This window comes from Molossus molossus, unplaced genomic scaffold, assembly GCF_014108415.1.
Source record: "Molossus molossus isolate mMolMol1 unplaced genomic scaffold, mMolMol1.p scaffold_m16_p_18, whole genome shotgun sequence".
Classification (NCBI taxonomy): domain Eukaryota; kingdom Metazoa; phylum Chordata; class Mammalia; order Chiroptera; family Molossidae; genus Molossus; species Molossus molossus.
Window position 1 is genome coordinate 16534888 of NW_023425353.1, and position 20579 is coordinate 16555466.

The window sequence follows — 20579 nt, forward strand, 5'->3', positions numbered from 1 at the left end:
CGCCCCCCCTCCCTCGACTGTCACCTCCCTGGACACTTCACCCTTGTCTTAGTCAACCCTTAGACTCTTCCCCATGGCCTGAGAGGCCCTGCACTCCGCACCTCGTGGCGCTCTATGAACAGGGCTGGATTACCCTACTGAGGACAGATATCCAACTTACACACGTTGGGGCTTCGGGTTGAAAGGGTTTGTGCGAGGCCAGCATTTTCAGGGGTGTGTGATGCCCAGAGGATCTCAGTGACTTGGCAGATCTGGGTAAAAGTACATCGAGCCCCAGCCTACTGCCCATAGGGTTCCTGGCAACCTCTGGGGGCCAAGACTGTTCATCCTGGACATGGTCCTCTGACTCCTGGGAGGCAGGAAGAGGGTGTCCCAAGGGCTGTTTCTCTGATGGGGGGGGGGGGGATCACCATTTTCACCCTTAGGGGATGGATGAGGGTGACTTGGCTTTTGTCAGGTATTTCTGGGAACAGTGGAGATGAGGTTCTTCTAGTACTGAGACAGTGCCCTGCTTTTGCAAATAAAATACTTCAAAAAGGATACCGCCCCCGCCCCATCGCTGTGTCAGGTGGCGGAAGGAAGCAGTGGCTGACAGCGGAGTTAAACAGACTTGAAGGTAGGTCACATTTCTGACATACCATTTTCCTCCTCCCTCTCGGCAGCTGCCCTCTGCTTTGAAAGGGGGCTTAGCTGCTCATATAAACTTTGGTTCGTGATAATGTAAACTATTATTAGGATTATCTTTTTATTCATAATATATGCCTGCCTCTCTTTCTCCCTTATTTATGCTCCGTTTGAAACACTCATTTACCTTCAGTACCTAGAGCCAGCATCAACTCCTCTGAAAATGAAGGAACACTTTATAACAGACTATTTAAATCTCTCTGTGGTTAAAAGGACTCTGGGAATTAAATCATTGGGTTGAGGAAGCTTCAAATCTCAGCAAAGCTTCCTGGTTAAAACTGAGATGTGATGTTGGCAAAACATTTCAGTTAAAAAAGAATGTTTTTAAAAAGGAAAGTTTTCTCAAGGGTAGTTGTTTTAATACAAAAGTGTTTGAATCTTACTTGAGAATCTTTGGCTTTTGGAGGCTCTCCCCTCATTTCATCATCTGGGGGAACCATTTGCCACTCAGGACACTCTGGAAGTTAAGAGAAGGCCAGGGGCTTAGGCTGGCAGCTCTGTGGTCAGCCAGGCCCTGCCCCCTGCAGCCTGGGGTTGGGGGATGGTCCCTCCGGTCCCACCTCAGGTGCTCAGGCATGGTTTGTCAGCAGAGGGCTGGTTAGCGTGAGAGCCAAGAAAAACCAATAACCTTTTCAATTTTTAATAAAATGTCTCTCTCACCCTTTGTTTCTCCCTCCACTCCTCCCCAAAAGAAAGAGCAGACTGAATTTTTAAGCACATCTGGACACTGTTTTTGTAAAACTCTTACCCTGAATTCCCAGAAGGAATGTATTGGCTCCCATTTTTCCAAGCAAAAACTGAAATGACTCCTTTGTTTATAAGTACTGTGCTTGCATATTTTAATAAAACTGTAAAGAAAGAAATTGCACTGATTCGAAGGTCCTTGGCTAGGCCAACACGTTCTCCTTTATGCCTCTCTTGAAGCCTTTGAGAGGTGCTAAAAGTTTATGGTTGTTTTGGTGGGGGCGGGGAAGGGAGGGGTGAGGGCTTCAAGTGTCCTTTCGAAATGACCCTTTCTGCTTTCTCGGCTGTAAGATGTTGGGGCAGGGGTCTCACAGCTCTGGTGTGTCTGTTCTGCTCTCGCTACCATGCCACGCCCTCTTAGTCAGACTATAATGTTCTAGATCTGAGAGCCCAGAGGTGTGCAGTGGAACCTGTATTTCTCTTACCAGGTTGTGTCTGTTTTCTTCTTAGAGAGGCATATCTTCTAGAAGCTTATTGTTGCTAAGAAAATGAGATTAATCCTTCCTTAGTATCAGCCTACTAGGATGTTGGCATGAAGTTCTTCTGTTATGGGGAGAATTTCAAGAGTGTCAGATTTTATTATTTTTATTTTTAATCCTCACCAGAGGATATTTTTCTACTGATCTTCAGATAGAGTGTGTGTGTGTGTGTGTGTGTGTGTGTTGAGAGGAAACATCCATGTGAGAGGGACACATGGACAGATTGTCTCCCACACGACCCCAACTGGGGCCGGGGACAAACTGCAACCAAGGTGCGTGCCCTTAGTGGGAACGAACCCAGGCCTCTCTGGTCCGTGGGCCGATGCTCTAACCACTTAGCAAACCGGCCAGGGTAAGAGTGTCAACTTTTAAAAGAGGAGATTAAAGAGGGAAATCTCTGAGATGACACAGTTCTTTTCAAACTGGTGATTGCAGAAGTTCTTTTTATGCCCTTAGAAATCACGTTTATGAATTGAAGTTGTACTTTCAGGAAGACATGAGTGTAGTGTGGTTAAGTTATGAGGGCCATAGCTCTGTTACTACCCAATAAATGTTCATTAGCAATAAGCATTTAACCAGTGTAGTAGTTACTGTTTCCTGGAATATGCCTTTCTCTAGAGCTGTTCTGGGTGTCTGGAAATAAACTCAAGAGGTGTAATATTCCTGTAGGCCTCTTCTCAGAAATGAATCGAATTTCAGAGATGATCACATTTCAGCTTTATTTATTCCCCTACTTCTGGGGAGGAAGGTTGTTAACTACAAAGCCAAAATTGATCCACTGGCCTGTTGGTGCTGTGGGTGGGTATGCATCTATCAGATGCCCATGAGTGTCGAATAATGTCCAAAATAGGATGGTGTGAAAACTAATATTTGTATTTGTGCCTTGTGAAAAAATGTACAATTTTCATGAGCTTTGGACAGAAAAAACCTGAATTGAAATTTAACTTGATAACTTTGAGTTATACCAATAATGTTCTAGCTTATCTTTTTTGAACCCTTATTTTTTCTTTGAAAATAAGTTCTGAGAAATCGTTGGTTATTCTGAATGCTGGCTATTAGACCAGTTGGTTAGGAGTATTTGACTTAATTTAGAACTAGTAATTAGTTCAATGTTGGCTGCCTCCAGGTCTTAAGTTAACATTGTTTCAAAAACTGCAGAAAGGTTTTGCTAATTTAACAGTGGCTCAAACTGCAAAGCCCTGAGCAGAACTTGGGGTCCCGTGTCTTCTGCTGACCTGGGAGATGGGCGGGCTGTCCTGGCCGGGCCTTGAGCTGGGAGGGTTGCTTTGCCTCCGAATGCCAGCGTGGTGCGTGCTCACTGAGCCCTGACAGTGAGCGGAAAGTCTTCCCAGTGCCTTTTCCAGCGCCAGTGTTTTCCGAGTTTCCAAACATATGAAAAGATTTCATTTGGATGGTTCTTATGCTCCCTACTTTTACGGGAAACCAGGGATGAGTCTGAATAGCAAGCAGCCAAAGGCTTGGGAATTTGTATGGAGGAGCTGGTCCAAAGGATCCATCAACGTGTTTGCTCAGGGATCTTTACAATCAGAAAGGTGGTTTCCATCTTGACATTCCTTTACATGTAACTTGATTTTCTTTATTTTAATTTTATTTCATTCTCCTTTGCCTAATGTCCCTTTCTGCTTCCCCTTCTGTTTTGCCAGTCTCACTTTTTCTATCCTCTTTCCCTCCTCACGTGCCTAACTCTGGGTAAGTCTCACAAAGTCCAATTCCTGGTCCTTTGTTCTTTTTTTATTCCTCCTACTAATTAGCTCAGCTGTCCTTTGGGTTCTGTAGTATGACTTCATGGATGGCTTCCTGCCTTCTAATCTACGTTTCCAAAAAATATGGTATTAGAAGATGCCCTGTAGTCACCTCATCTTCACTGTTTTTTCTACATCCTCCTTTAAACGGAGAAAATCCTTCCCCAGTGTTCTCTTTATTGCTGTCAAGTCACCAATCTTCCAGGTTTCCGAAATAGGAGCCCCCAAGTTACCTTTGAATATTTCATCATCACTTCTATCTTGCATGTGTCTTGAAGTTCTGCCATTTTTTTCTTAAAAATGCCTCTCAAGCAAGTCCTTTCGTCATCTTCCCACATTGCACCCTTCTCACCTCACACCGGACGCCTGTGCTGCACCTCTGGCCTCCTGAGTGCCAGTCGTCCCGTCCGCCTTCCTAATTCTTCCTGCAAACGTGGCTACAACACTGTTTTATTACTGTTATGGTTCTGCTCAAAAATCGGTGTTTTTAAAAAAAATTGTGGTAAAATATACATCAAGTTTCCTATTTTAACCCTTTTTAAGTGTTTAGCTCAGTGGCATTAAGTGCATTCACATTGTTGTGCGACCATCACCACCATCCACCTCCAGAACGTTTATCTTCCTAAACGGAATCTCTGACTCCAACACTACTCCCCATTCTCCCCTCCCCCGAACCCCTTCCGTGCCCTTTATTCCATTGTCTGTCTCTGTGAATTTGACGATGCTAGGTATCGCGTATGAGAGGAGTCCTACAGTATTTGTTCTTTTGTGCCGATGTCAGATTTTTGAAGATTGTATTTAGTGATTCTGATCCTTCGGAATTATGATGAAAAGTTGGTAAAAGCTAACAAAGGGTCTTTGTTTCGGAGTCTTCTTTCTCTCTGGTATTTAGGAGCTCTACCTGAGAGCATGGTGCTGGTTTACCCCAGGTGTAGACAGGAGAGTCATGGTGTGCAGGAGTGACGGGGAAGATTAGAGATGCTGATAGAGATGTCCACCTTGGGCCTCTGTGGCACCGATACCAAAAGTTGGTGACATTTTTTGTCACGAAGGGAAGATAAGATAAAAATTGGAAGTGGATGATGATCAGGACACCCCTTTCTCTTTCCCAGTGCCTTCCATCTACATTCGGGGCAGGGAGTCAGGCCTATCTTGAAAATAAGGGGATGTGTGTAATGGGACCCTAGTGCCAGTCTTTTCCATTTTATCAGTGGCACCTCCAGTCTGCAGGCCCTGGGGTCTAACTCAACCCTTTGATTCAACTCTCTGGTCCTTTTGGTTCATCCTTTGAAGCTGCTGTTTTATTGCCTCTTTCTTTTCTCCTCACCCTCAGCCTGACCCATTGCCACCTTGGCCTGGATCAGACAACCCTCCCCTGCCAAATCAGGCTTGTGCCCACAAGAACCACTTTGTTCAGGTCTTGTCTGCCTCCAAGATGCACCATATGAAAAACTGAGCCCACTGTCCACCCCAAGGGTGTTGGGTCAGTTACTCCACGACTGCCGGAAGTGTCTGGCTGATGAGGAAGGCTCTGAATCATCCTGAGGAGTAGCAGCCTTTTATTGAATGTTTACCATGTGGGTGGTGTAGTTGTTACAGGTGCTCTGTGAGTTTGCATCTGCTTAAAATGGTTCCCTCCCTCCCCACTTAAACACTGAACATGCCCTGGGTCCAGCGGCAGACCTGCCTTTTCCGTGAAGATATTTCTCCGGCGAGCCTTCCTCTGTTTACGGCCCCTTCTCTGATCCTATTTCACCTAGAACTCAACTGCATAACTTAGCACATTCATTCTAATAGGTATCATGGTATGGACTCTAATGTTATGTCTTTTAGCTTTGTTTTCCAAAACAAATTGTAAACTCCTAGAGGAGTCTTATTCAAAATGGCCTTTCCAGTGTAAAGCATATTTCTAGCCCTTGAGACATCTGTTGATAAACTCTGGGGCATTAGCTGAGGTTTTTAATGAATAAACGAGGAGAGAATCTCAGGGTATAGTTAAATATTGCTTTTAGATCAGGCTAAGTTTTTGAGGAGACATCATTCTTTCTTTCAGTACCCAGGTTACACATGTCTTGTGATTCTAATCACAAAATGGAATTTACAATTTTTAGCAAATTGTTTCTTCTCCCCAGCTTGCGCTGTCGAATCAGCCCACACTGGTGTTCCCCAGCCACCCCGATTCTGAGGAGGTGGAGCTCCGAGCTTTCCACGAGGCTGTAACATGATTACCATGCAGGATGAAGATGTCAGCCTGGATTTGCCAGAGTCTCCCTTTTAATTTTACAGTTCTGTTTTTCACACGAGAACAAACAACTGAAATCCCCTAAATTAGTGTAATTTTAAAAACATATAGGATAAAATTATAATAAAATGGTTGCCTTACAGAGGCAACCTCCCAAAATATCAACATGTGTGCACTGTGAAGCTTTCTTTTTAAAAATTATGTTTATATTGATTTTACAGAGAGAGGAAGGGAGAGGAAGAGAGAGAGAAACATGGATGTGAGAAACATCCATCTGCTGCCTCCTGCTTGCTCACTACTGGGAATTGAGCCTGCAACCTGGGCGTGTGCCCTGACCTGGAACTGAACCAATGACCTTTCAGTGCATGGGCTGACGCCCAACCAACTGAGCCATACTGGCCAGGGTGAGAAACCTCTTGATACCTCTGTCCTGTTGCCTTTTCCATGTACAGCCCGCTTTAGAACAGGTGAAAGGGCCTGCTTTACTACTTTTAAATAATAGAGATAATGGCTAAATAGAGTTGGCTGGTCCCTTAGAATCTGGCCCAAAGGTCCTAATTCTCATCTCACTAGGATCTTTTTGGTTATTTATCCATTGGTTCCAGTGTCTCTCCCTAAAGGAGTTGCGTTAGCTGGTAGGGATTTATCAGAACAAATGTTCAGTATATTAGGATCTAACATGTCTAATCACAGTCCCTGTGACCCATGCAATAGAGATAGTCTGAAAGAGTCTTCACAATGATGGGGAGGGGAGAATGCTTAGATAGGATTTTCTGTTCTTTTAAAAAATTGAGATATAAGTGATGTATGACATTGTATAGGTCTGAGGTGTACAGCATGTTGATTCTGATACATTTATATATTGCAATGTGATGACCACCATAGCTTTAGCTAGTACCTCAGTCGCATCCATAATTATCATTTCTTTTCTGTGGTGAGAACATTTAAGATATCTCTTAGCAGTTTAAAAGAATTGTTTTTGTCTTTATTGATTTTAGAGAGAGAGGAAGGGAGAGGGAGAGAGAGAGAGAAATATCAATGAAAGAGAACATCGGGGATCAGCCCACAACCTGGGCATATGTTCTGACCAGAAATCGAACAGGCGACCTCTTGGTGCATGGGTTGATGCTCAACCTCTGAGCCACACCGGCTGTGCTTCTTAGCAATTTTGAAGTATACAATACAGTATTGTTGACAAGGGATTTTCATATTCTTATTTTACTTAAATTTTTTTGCCTTACATTTTTTTCAGAATATAACTTTTGTTTTAAATTATTAGATTGAACATACGTACAATTACTATTTCATTTTGCTATAAAAGTTTCTGAATGCTTGCTCTCACTCTCTGTTCTTATCTCAGCAGTAACAGTTGCTCTCCACACTTTGGGTGGCATTGCCCTAGTCCTTGTCATCCCTCAGAACTGACCACAGCAACAATACAGGGTGGGCAAAAGTAGGTTTACAGTTGTGAGTACATGAAACAGTTTATTCTTGTGTTATTATTTATTAATTATTGTATTTTCCATACAAACAACTGTAAACCTACTTTTGCCCCACCCAGTATTGGTTTCAGTCATCCCAGTCTCGGACTTTTGCCTTCTTATCCTTTCCGGCAGAGCTCAGGAAACTATGACCTGCAGTTTAGTAGTGGTAACAAAGACCGAGTGAACATCTAACCTAAGATACGATCTGGCCTTTCATACAAAAATTGTCAACCCCTGTATCAGAGTCACTGATTCTTATGTATTGATCCTGCTGTTTTCTATAGTCCTAATTCATACTTCCCAGAAATGGACCTTACCAATGTTTTACTGCTCATCATGCCATCATGCTCTCATCCAGGTCTCCGGCTTAGACTCCACTGCCTGCTGAGCATTCTTACCATCTTACCTCCACTGGCCCTCTCTCCGCCTTTGCATGACCCAACGCTTCACCTGCTTTGTCAACACCAGAAGAGCTGAACTTTCCTGAGGAAAAACAAGTCACCAGATTGTGTGGTTTCAGTTTATATTCAGGACCACAGATGGATAAACTTCCCAGACACTTCTCTATAAGTTTGCTTTTGGATCTGAAGATTTCATATTTGTTCCTCTCTCTTAAATGGGCATCTTCCTCTCTTTTCCTCTTGACCTTAGATGATGATGTCACCACACACTTAACCAAGGAAGTGGCCGCAGACGGGACCCCCATCTTCCCACCATCTCGTCCCCCATCTCAGCATCATTGGCTTCACACATGTTGCCTTCCTCGAATTGACATGAATTGTCTTTGCTCCATCTGAGGCCTCACTTGGCTCTTGTGTTCTTTTTTTCTTTTTCTTTTTTTTTTCTTTATTGATTTTAGAGAGAGAGGAAGGGAGAGAGATAGAAACATTGATGAGTGAGAACATTGATTGGCCGCCTCCTGCATGCCCTCCACGGGGGATTGGGCCCACCACCTGGGCTTGTGCCCTGACTGGGAATCGAACTGGCGACCTCTTAGTGCATGGGTCAACGCCTAACCAATGAGCCACACTGGCTGGGTTTCTTGTGCTCTTTCTTTTGCCCACAGTCACTTCTTGCCTTTCCTTTGCCTTAAATGGATTTTATTTATAAAAATGAAAAAAAAAAAATCTACTTCAAAAGAAAAGCCTACAATTTTCCTGGAAACTTGAAAACTCACTCTTAGAGTTCTCTATTTGAGAACCACTGAATATAGCACCCCTTGTGGGCAGTTGGGGAAGTGGCAGACACAGCATGGTTTATGTCCCAGCCTGCTGCCCGTGGTGCTCTGGCTGGGCTATGTATTTTTTAAAATTATTAATCACTGCTTTTAATCTTTTCTGGTAAGTCTCTGTTTCACCCTAACTTCACAACAAAAAGTTACTGGCTGGGTGGCTCAGTTGGTTGAATGCTGTCCCATGCACCAAAAGATCATGGGTTCAATTCTGTCAGGGCACATACCTAAATTGCAGGTTTACAGGAGGTAACCAATTGACATTTCTCTCATATTGATGTTTCTCTCTCTCTTTCTCCCCCTCACCTCTCCTCTCTCTCTAAAATCAGTAAAAACTTACTATTTTAAAAAGATAACAGTATTCTAATTTACTTTCATCATATTGCTTTGATTTTGTAAACATTTCTCTATGGGAAGCCTAGGGAAGAGGACAGGTACATTGATTTCTTCCTGTTGCCTGGCCTAGAAGATTATGAGTGGCGTTAGCTTGCCTCAGCACCACGGAGGCCACTTCGTCAGGAAGGAAGTGTGCTCCTGCCTGCTGTTCTATTTGCCTCGTCTGCCTCACTCGAATTTGCTTTCTTTCTAATTTACCTCTCTATACCAATCATGCAGGAGACTTCCCTAGAATTCCCCACTGCCTCCACCCACAAGGAACACTTATATGAATCTGAAATTGACCAAATCGGTGATACTTCACTTTAACATCATTCTTTGCCCTCCTTCTCAGAATGACATTTTAGCTGTTCAAGGAAATGAAAATAAAGCTGAATACTTTTTGGCAAACACAATTATTTCCTGGCCTGAATCACATAGTGATTGAATTGGTATGTCATTGTGTGTGTGTTTGCATGTGTGTGCTTTAATGGGAATTCCATGTGGTATCATTGGGAAATTAGGAAAAAAGAGTCCTCTAAATTTATTGCTTATGGTTTAAGGGCAGACTGCTGGCTTCCATCCAAGGAGTGGGGAGACCTGAAGTTGCAGGGCTCATTAGTGCTTGAATACATCCTTCCGGTTGTCTACCATTTTAAAACTAGTTTGGCAAATGGTAAAAATCAGAACCAATAGTGAAATGATTTACCCTTTGAAACTTGTGAGGTTCATCGAAATAAACTTGTGGGCAACTTGGCATCATGAAAGCAATGGTGTCCTTTCTCTGTCTAGCAACATTTTACTTTTGAAGCTTGAAACGAGTTTTGGTATGTCTGGAGAAATCAAAGCCATAGCTTATTCTTCATTTTGGAAAATTGGAGTTTTAGATTCTCCTCCATAGTGGTTCTCAGGCAGGCAGATATTTTCACAGCGCACCCAAACCGAACCCAGTTTTGTGTATGGACCACAGACAGCATAGCCTGCAGTTAGAGCAGCGGTGGAGAAGTGAGCTGTTCTCTCTGGATACTACTCCTTCCTTCCTATTCAAGGATCTGATAAAAGGAATAAGAATTAGCCACACTGTTTATTTTTTAACTTGATTCAGTGAAACTGACTGAAGATAAGACATTTGTCACCTGTGATCTGAAGAGTGATAGCCTAGTTTCTCTTAATGGACTTGTGCTTCACAGCAGAACTAGTTGCCTTTTATGTTGCTACTTTGTAAAGCTCATGAGTCCCAACATCTTGGACAAAATTATCATTACTGAGTTGTAACAAATATGACCTATAAAGGATTACAGTTGAGGCATTAATCTAGAGTTTTACTTAAAACACATTTTACTTCCAATTACCTCACTCCATCCTTTGAATTTGTTTTTAATTGCCAAAGTTTTCCTCAGGTCACTAGACCACTCACATTGTTTTTCTGCAGACATGCTATTAAGCTTCCCAGCTATTGATAAGGCAGGCACATGAGGGACCTGGTCCAGAAGCCTCCTGAAATACTGTGCAAACTTGCATGTGTGCCCCAGCTCTCACCAAATTCTCAAAGGCATCCGTGCCCTCAAATAAACAGCTGAGATCCTTGGGGGGGGGGGGGGGTGCCGGGTAAATGAGAGGATTCAGTGACTGTGACCCTGGGGCGATAGCACTGCTGATGGAAGAAGGGTGACAGGGTTGCAGCTCTGTTGCAGCTCACACTGCCCACTTTCAGATCTGTCAGTGTTAGAAAGTCTCAAAATTTACCCAGACCTTCAGCACATCCTTACACCTCACGCTTCAGCCCAGGAACACATGTGAATGGATGCCTGGGCTTATGGGGGCACTGGGCTGGGTGTTGCACAGCCTGGGACTCATGTTCTCTGAGCACCTTCACCCTCATGAATGCCCGACAGGTGACAGGGCCCTGGAAACCAGCGGGCACTCAGTAAACGGGAGTAGCTTATACTGTAGGGGAATGACTCAGAGAGAATATTTCTCTCAAGTGACTCGGATTCCCACGAGTCTGGGAGAACCAGAACTGTTGAGAATTGCCCCTGGAGTGTTTGGTGGGCTGGAGGAGTGGCTGAGGTGGGGAGTGGGGGAGGAGAAGCTTGTTCACATGCTTGTTAACATTTGAGGGTCTTTGACAAAGGAAGTCTAATGCCTTGCCCCGGTCAGCCGGCGATTGCCCCCTGGGAGGCCCTGTTGTGCACAGGAAGTCAGACACTAATGATGTTAGCGAAGGGACAAAGGCACCGGCCCGGGAAGGGCCTAATTGCTGTGTCCGGCTCCCAGGCGGCCAGCCTCAAGCTGGAGGGGGCTGGGCAGGATGCGCTAAGTGTTAACACCTGGAGCTGGAGCTGCTGACTTCCTGGTGCTTTTTTTTTTCTGTGTGGCTGGGTGTGTGTGCACACACATAGATACACATTCACAAACCCAGCTGCATCTCAGAGGGGCATTTGGTATGTAGTATGTAAGAAACTAGATAGAAATGGTTCAGTCAGGAGGTCACACTGAGCCTGGGAAGGGCTGAAAACTGGAGGCCCGAGGCCTCTCCATCTGCCTAAGGGGCTTGGTGACTGTCCCTTCATCTCTGGGTGAGCCGATTCCTTCCTTCTGGGAAAGGCCAGACCTTAGAGAGAGGCAGGTACATACTAGAAGGGTCACTCTTGCTTAGGCTTGGAACAATTGAGTCAGAACTGATGGGAGAATGCTCCCTGGGGAAAGAGTGATGATGATCTTGAACCACCTGGTCTTAGGGAGACAGGACTCTGGCAGAGTGAGGAGTTGATGGGAGGCACCTGTCAGCACCTAAGGGGAGTTACACTGCAGATGTGTGTATCTGAATTCATACCTGGAAGGATCTGTTGGAGGGGTTGCATCCTAGGGAAGCCCAAATGCACCCCCTCATTACTAAGTGGGGTCTCTGGATTCTTCATGTCTAGACATGGCTCTGGACCTGGGATTTTTGGAGCCCTCAGTGGCCTTGGGGAGCTCTGGGAATGCCCCCAAATTGTGTTTCTGGGGAAACTGGATACGGAAGGTTTCTCACAGGATTCAACTATGGGTTCTAGGAACCCTTTCCCCTTCATAACAACAGGGCCATCAACAATTAAAAGTGCAGACCCCCTGCCTTGGCTGCTAGTCCTATTGTGATGACATCAGTGGCTCATTTCTGGTGACCCAGGGGCCCGCGCCTCAGGCCCCTCCCACAGGCAGGCAGTGGGAATCAGCCTTGTGTGCAGGTGGATTCACTTGGATTTTTGCAGCCAGGGAACAAGAGAGTTTAAAATGGATGCTTGAAGCCTGTCTCCCTTCTCGAGGAAGGGGGGTGAGCCACAAATAACTTTTGAAGAGGGGCCTAATGTTGACTTGCTGTTTCCCACTGTTATTTTAAGGAGGCTTTTCTGTACAAGACCACCATGTGGACAGAAATAATAGGCTGACAGAAGGGGTCGCCTTGCTTTCTATCATAGCCTGTGATGTTTCGATTAGCACTAAAACCTAAAAGGGCGGACTTCCATAATTTCAAAATATGTGAAATCCACCTTGAAGGAAGCACATGTGTGGGGCACACTGGGGACCTGTCTGGCTGGAGGAGGCTGGGTCCCCATGGCAACATCACAATCCCCCGTTTCTGCAGGCATTTGTGCTGTAAAAGCAGAATTCCAGATGTGATACAGTATTTGGAGACTCCATCCCGGGCCTCGGAAACAGTATTTGAAGTCGCACAATTCTGTGCACACTCTCTGTGTGGTCCTAAGGCTTTTTATTAGTAATTTTGTTTTGATCCGAACATTTCCTCTGAGCTTAGGCATAACAATCATGTTTATAGCTTTGCCGTTTTCCTCTATTGTCTAATCACTATTTTGCCCTCTGGAGCGAAGTCTTTGTAACTACCTTTAACAGCAAAGTGAGAGGAGCAGGGAGCTGTTTTTCTGGGAAGGGTGGGTGTTTGGGTGTTTGGGTGGTTGGTTGTTCTCTTCCCACCCAGTATTTACAGAAAGCCGGTTAATCTGTCTGTGAGTTGTCTGTGTGTGCTTTTGAAACTGCAAATGGTTGACGGTTACCTTTGAGATGCCAGTTCTCTAACATGCGGTTCTCATTTGAGTGGCTGGGAGTGGTGTGTGCAGCGGAGGGGAAAGGTCTGGCGCTCTGTCCAGAGGCATGTTTTATAGCTTGCTTTTAACGTTTTGAGAATTGGAAAAGTGGAACAATCCTGTCTATTTGTGAGTATCAGCCACAGGAGAACACACAGCCCAGATCCTTAACAGACTAATTGGACAAAGTACTTGGGCTTTTGCTCTGTGAAAACTAGGGAGGCTGCAGATCTTTGTTTTGTTTTTAAACACAGGGGAAAAGTCATTGTGTGTGTCTGTGTGTGCGTGTGTGTCTGTGTGTGTGTGTCTGGGTTTTAATTTCATGTGCATGTTCCTGTGGCAAAGCAATACGAAAATCATCAAGTCTGGAGCAGGGAAAGCCATTTTAAAATATATTAAATTCCATTCAGGCCACCACCATTTAGAAAAGTTGCTATCATATTGTAATATATAAATGTATCAGATATTGTATGCCTTAAACTTATCCAATGTTATATGTCAATTAGATCTCAACTGAAAAAAGTTGCTATCGGAGAAACAACTCATAAACGCCCTAACGCATCTTTATCGTTAGTGGTTAGTGAATGGATTTCCTTGGTGGGGTAGGGGTAGAGGAGTGTGGACCAGTGAAAGAAGCTCAGATGAAAACTGAGCTCTCGGTTTGATAAGTAGGACACATGGTAACTTGGCATAGGTTGGCTCCATGTTAGAGCTCAGAAACAATTGTCCCTTCAGCTTTCCTTTGGGGAGCGTGAAATTAGGAACATGTGTGTGCTGATTAGCAACATGTCAGAGATGAATCATGATTACGGCTTTGGTCTGGTGCACAGGCGATGCTTTGGAGCAGTGATTTCCTACCTCCTTGAGCAAATCTCTAATTAGCTTAAGATCTCTGGGTCTTTTTGGGCCGACGTGGTAATTGCTGGTGGGAACCCACTGGCACTCCCCCAGAGCTTGTGTGTTCCCCACTAGACATCTAAGACCTCACCTCCCCAAATCAGACAGCTGGCTGGCACCCTTAGTTTCTGAAGCTGGTTGCATGTAGATGGGGAGTGAGAGAGAACAGCTCCCCGGAATGTGGAGCGAATATCTTGAATAGATCCAGGCGCAAGCTGGCTTTGTGATTTATTTTCCTTATGTTTTGGTTTTGCCAGCATTCTCCTCGGCTTACATCACCTGGGGCTTCTCTGCCTTTGCGGACTTTTTTTTTTTAAGTTAAAGATTTGAACTGAAGTAAGTGGGATCTGTCTTCATTTATGAAACCACCTGAACCTGCCTGGAATAAATTGACCCCATGGTCTGCTTCTTGCCCTTCCCATGTCCCCTGGTCATAGGCAGAAAGCGCCTGCCCCTTGGTTCATTTGGAGCCTCATAGAGCTGTCTTTTTAATCTCATTGATACACTTCTGGAAACCCAGGATGGAGGAAATGTTATGGAAAACAGAGAGTTGGCCTTAGTTTTAATTAGTTATTCAATGTACCTGTAAAAAACCCATCCTCTTCAGGTCTTTCTGACAAATACCTTCATATAAATTTCACCTAAAGCCAGCAAAACATTACCAGCTCTCTGGAAGTTTCTTAACTGACTTAAAAGCAATCTTGTTTAAGCCTTACTGTTTGGCCTCCTTCCACTGGAAGGGGGACACTATAATTAGCATTGTCCTTTTCAAATCACACTTTTCCAAAATGGCAGTTCAGCTGTTTTGGAGCTGGATGGGTAATGTTGCTCTGGGAAGTCCGTGTCTTAATGGCCCACAGTCCCTAAGGGCCCCTCAGGAAATTGACCGTCTGATGGCCCCTGGTGGAGATGCTGGCTGCTCACTGGGATCCTGCCTGTGGCTGTCTTTGTGTTCAGGCCTTTGCTACTTCGCCATATGGGTGGAGCATGATGTGGGTTTTGCCTTTTGAATTTTATTCCTTTAGAGCACTTAAAGGTTATCCTTTCCCCGTCTCCTTCCTGAGGAAAAGATGTTTTCTCCATTATGTTCCTGCTCACCGTGTTCATAGCAGAGTGCAGGCACCTGGGCTTGCTTCTGAGCTCACATCGGAGCAAATTGAAAACTGCCGTTAGTGCAGCAACTGGGGGCGTTTAATGAACTAAGAATGTGACACCCTGCGGCCACAACATTTATAGTTTTTAAGTAACAGGCAACAAACTAGTATTCTTAATTGTCAGCTTATTAAATATCAAAACGGGTGTATTTGCTAAAAGCTTGGAACTGTTTCCTGAAGAAAAGCTTTCAAAGCTGTTGACCAGCTTTATAAATTGCCTTATCTGTGTGCTTAGTGTGGGCCATGATTCGAAGCCCATAAATCATCCTGTCATACCAAGCTAGCTACCCCTGGGTTCTCTGTATGTATTACCTGGCTCGATCATGCATCATTAATTCAGACAGAAAACGAATCTTTATCAAGGGCTGACTATGTGCCAGGCCCAGAACTATGGGGCAAGCATTGGTGGGGCATAGGGAGCTGCCCTGGTCACTTTGCCTTTTGCCATTAGTCTCTCCCTCTCTGGTCCAATCTGAGCACTAATCAGCGATGGAATCATTAGGCCCCCCAATTCCCACCAAGACCAATAGCAGAACACACTCCTTAGCCTGGTGGTTCATGCCTTCTGCACACCTGTCCGTCTGTCTCTTCTCTCACAGTATCCCCAAAGTCTGGATGCTGGAGATAGATCATACCTGAAAATGCCACTCTCTGTGAGCATTTCCCCATCTGCCTCATGTATCATCTCCTTGTAGGGGATACTTTCATGTTGTTTATTAGGGCAGGATCTTCTCAGGAATGGTGAAATAACCATTTCAATATGTCAGATGCTGTGCAGAGCACTGGATATGTGTCATCACTCACAGCCCCCTACCAACCCTTTCCAGGAAGTTATATTCCAAACACTTTATATATAGCTCAGGGAAATGAGGCTCAGGAAGGTTTAGAAGCTTGCCCAAGGTCACACAGCTGCAAAGTTGCACAGATTTGAACACACATCTGTGCAACTCCCAAAGCTCATTCTATTAACCACTCTTCTCCCCAGACAAGCCCCAGGCTGGCCCATAGAAGCCTCTATCTAGGGGGGCAAAATCTCAAGCAGCAGCTCTGATAGACGAGTGTTCTGTGTCTGCCTGCAGCCGGGGTGGGAGAGAGCGCAGTGACAAGTGATTGGTTTGCTGTGGGTGTGTGTGGGAGGGAGAGAATGACAACACATGGCATGTGTGACATCCATATTGCAGCAGAAATTATTTCATTTATATTGCAGCAGAAATTATATGTGTGTATTAGTTTTCAATTGCTGCTGTAATAAATTACCACAAATTTAGTGGCTTAAACATCACAAATTTATTATCTTAGAGTTTTTGAAGTCAGAATTCCAAAGTGAGTAATATGGGGGTGAAATCAAGGTGTTGGCAGGGCTGGCTGCTTCTGGAGGCTCTGGGGAGAATCCATTTCTTGCCTTTTCCAGCATCTAGAGGTGCCTGCATTCCTTGGTTTACTGGCCCCTTCTTTCTCCATCTTCAAAAGCAGTAGCATAGCATCTTTGAATCGATGTCTGCCTGTCTCTGCCTTCTGCTTCCATGATCACATCTTCTCCTTCTAACTCTCACTGTCCTGTCTCCCTTTTATAAGGACTGTTGTGATTACCTTGAGCCCACCTGGATAATCCAGGCTAATCTCCTCAACCCAGGATCCTTAAAATTAGTAACATATGCATAGTTCTGTTTGCTATGGAAAGTAACATTTACATGTTCTGGGGATTGTGATATGGGCATGTTAGACAGTGCTGTTATTCTGTCTACCACGAAGCGTACAGAAAGCAGTAGTGCTCTGTGGGCTAGCCTGGGCATATCATTTCTCAGGTCTCTGCGGGCTCTGGAGCAGTGCAAGCATTATGAGGACAGCCCGGCAGACCACCTGTCTGATGCATATACCGAGAAGCCATGCTCTCTGTGACTTCCAAGAGTGGAAGGTCTTCACTGTGCATTCAAGAGCTGGTACTTGCGATGGTATCTCTTGCTTCCAAGCTTCATGACCAGGTTTGGATGGTCACAGGGTCTTTTGGTATCTGACTTACTGTGGAATTAGAATGACCATTTTATATCTACATTGGAAGATGTGCCATGCTAGTGAAAACTGTGCTCCATCAAGTGAGTCTGCAGGCAGACCGATGTATCAGGGACACAGTGTGATAGGGGCTAGACTAAGGTGGGAAGTCCACAGGGGAGCAGGATTCAGGTGCTATGAAGGGCATTCTGGGAATATGGAAGTGCTTGAGAACATGCTATGCTGTAGTGCAGTACCCAGAGGGCTTTTGGAAGAAGGTAGAAAGGAGTGCCACCTCAGGGATGCTTTAGGAGGCACAAGAATCCTTGGTGGGCTTGGAGCAAAGGAATGAGGGGAGATTTGCACATTAGAATATCACCTTGGTGGCCAAAGTCCCTTGAGGTCAGGACCCAGATCTGGTTCAGGGCCCATCAGGGTCAAGGTGGAATGCTCAGTGGGTAGTGAATGGGTGCCATATGCAAGCTTCAACATCCTTGGAGGCTAGTTCATTTGGAACAGTTCCACACACACCACAGAGATCTTACTTGGAGGGATTTAGGTTCTTGTATGAACAATACAGCACATCTCACTGTTTTGGGCTCCTATCCACAATGCATTATTCATTGCAAGTGCCTAATAACGATCTGTTAAAAACATGTTGAGGTCAAGAAAAAAATGAAAAGCTGATGAAGTCCTACAAGTAAGGTGATTGATTGGTCACCAGAGTCCCAGGTACCTTGGAGCAGGCTGTTAAACAGAATGCATTTCCCTTTTGAAAAGTGCTTCTTCTGCATGGCTTCACAAGGTCCTCCTTATACCCCTTCCCAGGGGGAAGTCATGCAACTATCTTTGTAAAAAAAACAGTTGAGGAGACGTGGACCCATTTGGTATCAGCTGGAGAATGGAAGGATTAAGGGTACTTACCTCTGCCTCTAGATTGCATTTCTGTTCCTTCCTGTAATGCTCCCCTTTTCTCTCCATTCTAACTTAGTTATCCTTCCCTCTGCTAAGCTTCTGGTATGGGTCTTCCCTATCCTTGGTTCTCCCTTAGTGGGGCGCTGCCTGGGGCATTCCATACACTGTTTGCTAATTTATGGCTGGCTCTTTCCCCTCTACCTATATCTGGTATGCCATCACACTGAGAGTTCTTGGAGGGCCAGGCATGATTTGAGATGTGTCTGTGTGCCCTGCATGTGATCTACGTACCTACTTACTCTTCTTTGGAAGAATGAGCTCCTTCGCTCCTAAGGCAGGGACAGTGGCTGCTTTGCTTACCACCATCCCTAGCACATCCCCAGCTCCTAAGATGGTGAGTGAATTTATGTCCTTGGGATTTGTAAGAGAGAAGGGTGTGGTTTGAGTTCCTGGACATTACTGGAGGGTTGTGGGGATGGCGTTGTCTCGTGGTCTCCTGCCTGGTTTGGTTGCTCTGGTCTTGGTCACCTGGAAGTTGGGCATCCTCTAGTTGAACAGACTGGCCTCGTCTCCAAGCAGTTATGGCAGAGTTTAGGCTTTTGATAAGGTAACCACACTTTCCAAAGTGTTTCAGTTCAGGTGAGAAGTCTGGACTTGAGTGTGCAGGGGAAAGGAGGACGGATGAGGAAAGCTGGAGAGGGCGGGTGACCAGGAAGAAGGGGAGCCCCAGGAGCTCATGGGCTGGTATGCTGTTGATTTAAATTTTCTGTTACAACTTACTCCTCATTTTAATTAGAATGGTGTGTGTGTGTGTGTGTGTGTGTGTGTGTGTGTGTGTGTCCCTGTCTGTTCCTTTCGGTACAGCTGTGCTTTCCCAAGGTCTGCGTTTATCTGAGCTCAGGGATACAGTTTCAGCGGGCGTGCCTGGCTTCAGGGTAAGCAGTATGAGCATGCCTGTAGCATCTGGATGTGCTGGGGTTGTGGTCTGAGACCCTGGGCTCCATCAGAAGTGTGTTCTGCACTTTGTGTCTTGGTGTAACAATTGCTCATTAAATACCAGGCTGCCGGCATATGTTTTTACCCAACATCCCCCTTGTTAAGTGGAAACTTCAGCTGTGTGGTTAGAATATTTTTCCATCATTTAGCATTTCAGAATTAACATATTTTGGATAATTCTGCAGTTAATGCTGAGTGGCACATTTGCAGATTATTACAGAAACAGTTAAGCCAGAGTCAGTAGATCTGTAGCTACTCTTTCCCATGATGGATAAGTGATGGGTTGGGAAAAGGCGGGCCAATGGGAAGATTCTGGAGCTCCCTCTGCAGATGCTGTAATTAAAGTGGGAAGTCTGGTGGAGCTGTTATCCCTGCTGTTAAGAATGCAGATGGCTAACAGCCACATCACCAAGAGTTAGAGTTAGACCTTTTAAAGTCTTTTTTCTTTTTCTTTTATGACCCACCCTATATATTCCAAGGAAAGGTATGGATGCAGTGAAGAATTTTCTCATTAAAAGTAACAGCTTGTTCCCACACTCATTTCTGGTCTTGGAATGAGAAACCTGTTTCCGTAGACTTGAGGAATTGCCTATCTGTCGTGGCTAATAGAGCTTTTGGACGAGAGTGTCTGGTAGGCGAATTCATAACCAATCAGTGCTCAAAGAGGATCCAGCTGGTAGGACTCCAGCTGGCAACTCCTGTCCCTCTCCCAGTTTTACTGTTAATGAATTATTATTTAAGCCCCAAAGAGAGAACAGCCTGCTCCTATTGTCTTAGGGGAAGTGAGTGCTCATGATCCCCGTGGCCTGCCAGTTAGGAATCTCGCGGGCTGGAGGGAGTTTGGCAGCCAGAGGGGCACAGTGCTCAGTGACTAGCAGGACCTGGGTCTCTGCAGTCATGCATTTTGACTCCATGGGGATCTGTGTTGGGAAAACAAATTGGCTTCACTCCCCATCATGCTTTCTTGTCTTCCCACAGGGAGTGGGGCCGGCCAGCAGGAACAGTGGGCTGCACAACATCACCTTCAGATATGACAGTAAGTAACTGGCTTGACCTCTGAAGCATGGAGCCTGTGAGTGATCTAAAGCTTACACAGTCCTGCTTAATCAGGGACTCTGCGGGTCCTGGGCTTGAGGAATTTTCTGAACCTGCTCATGTTTGTCAACAGAGCTAAAGCGGCTCAGTCTCAATTAAGCCACTTGAGAATTTGGGACAGGTCAAGTGTCCCATGTAGTGTTTAGAGAAGCTGTGTATGGAGACCACCTCTGATTTCCTCAGGACATAGCCATATCCTAAGAGCAAGTGCAGCTGTCTGTAGGGCCCAGCAGGGGACACGTGAGCAAACCGACCCAAGTGCAGGACGCTAGGGAGTGGTAGGGACGGTGGCAGCTGGAGAGCTGTGTCCTGTCGGAAAGGAGCCCTGCTCCTCCTTTCCCGCTGCTCATGGCCTTGAGGAACCCCCCCGGGTAGACCCAGAAGGGAGTTCCAAGAAGAGTGGGAGATCTGCATTTTTTTGTATGAATATATATATATATATATATATT

General features: G+C 45.2%; 1 protein-coding gene across 2 annotated transcripts in view; it reads left to right on the forward strand.

The window, feature by feature from the left end:
• Positions 1–20579, forward strand: part of IL17RD (interleukin 17 receptor D) — a 61033-nt gene that overhangs the window by 19557 nt on the left and 20897 nt on the right. Inside the window, exons 1-2 of one of the 2 annotated variants that reach the window (XM_036266936.1) lie at positions 1250–1281; positions 20014–20071. Coding sequence is in view for 1 of the 2 variants with exons in the window: in XM_036266935.1 (XP_036122828.1) it covers positions 20014–20071 (58 nt within the window). In the remaining variant the exon portion in view is untranslated. Of the gene's footprint in view, positions 1–1249; positions 1282–20013; positions 20072–20579 lie in introns of those variants that run through there. The other variant, XM_036266935.1, reaches the window with a different exon arrangement.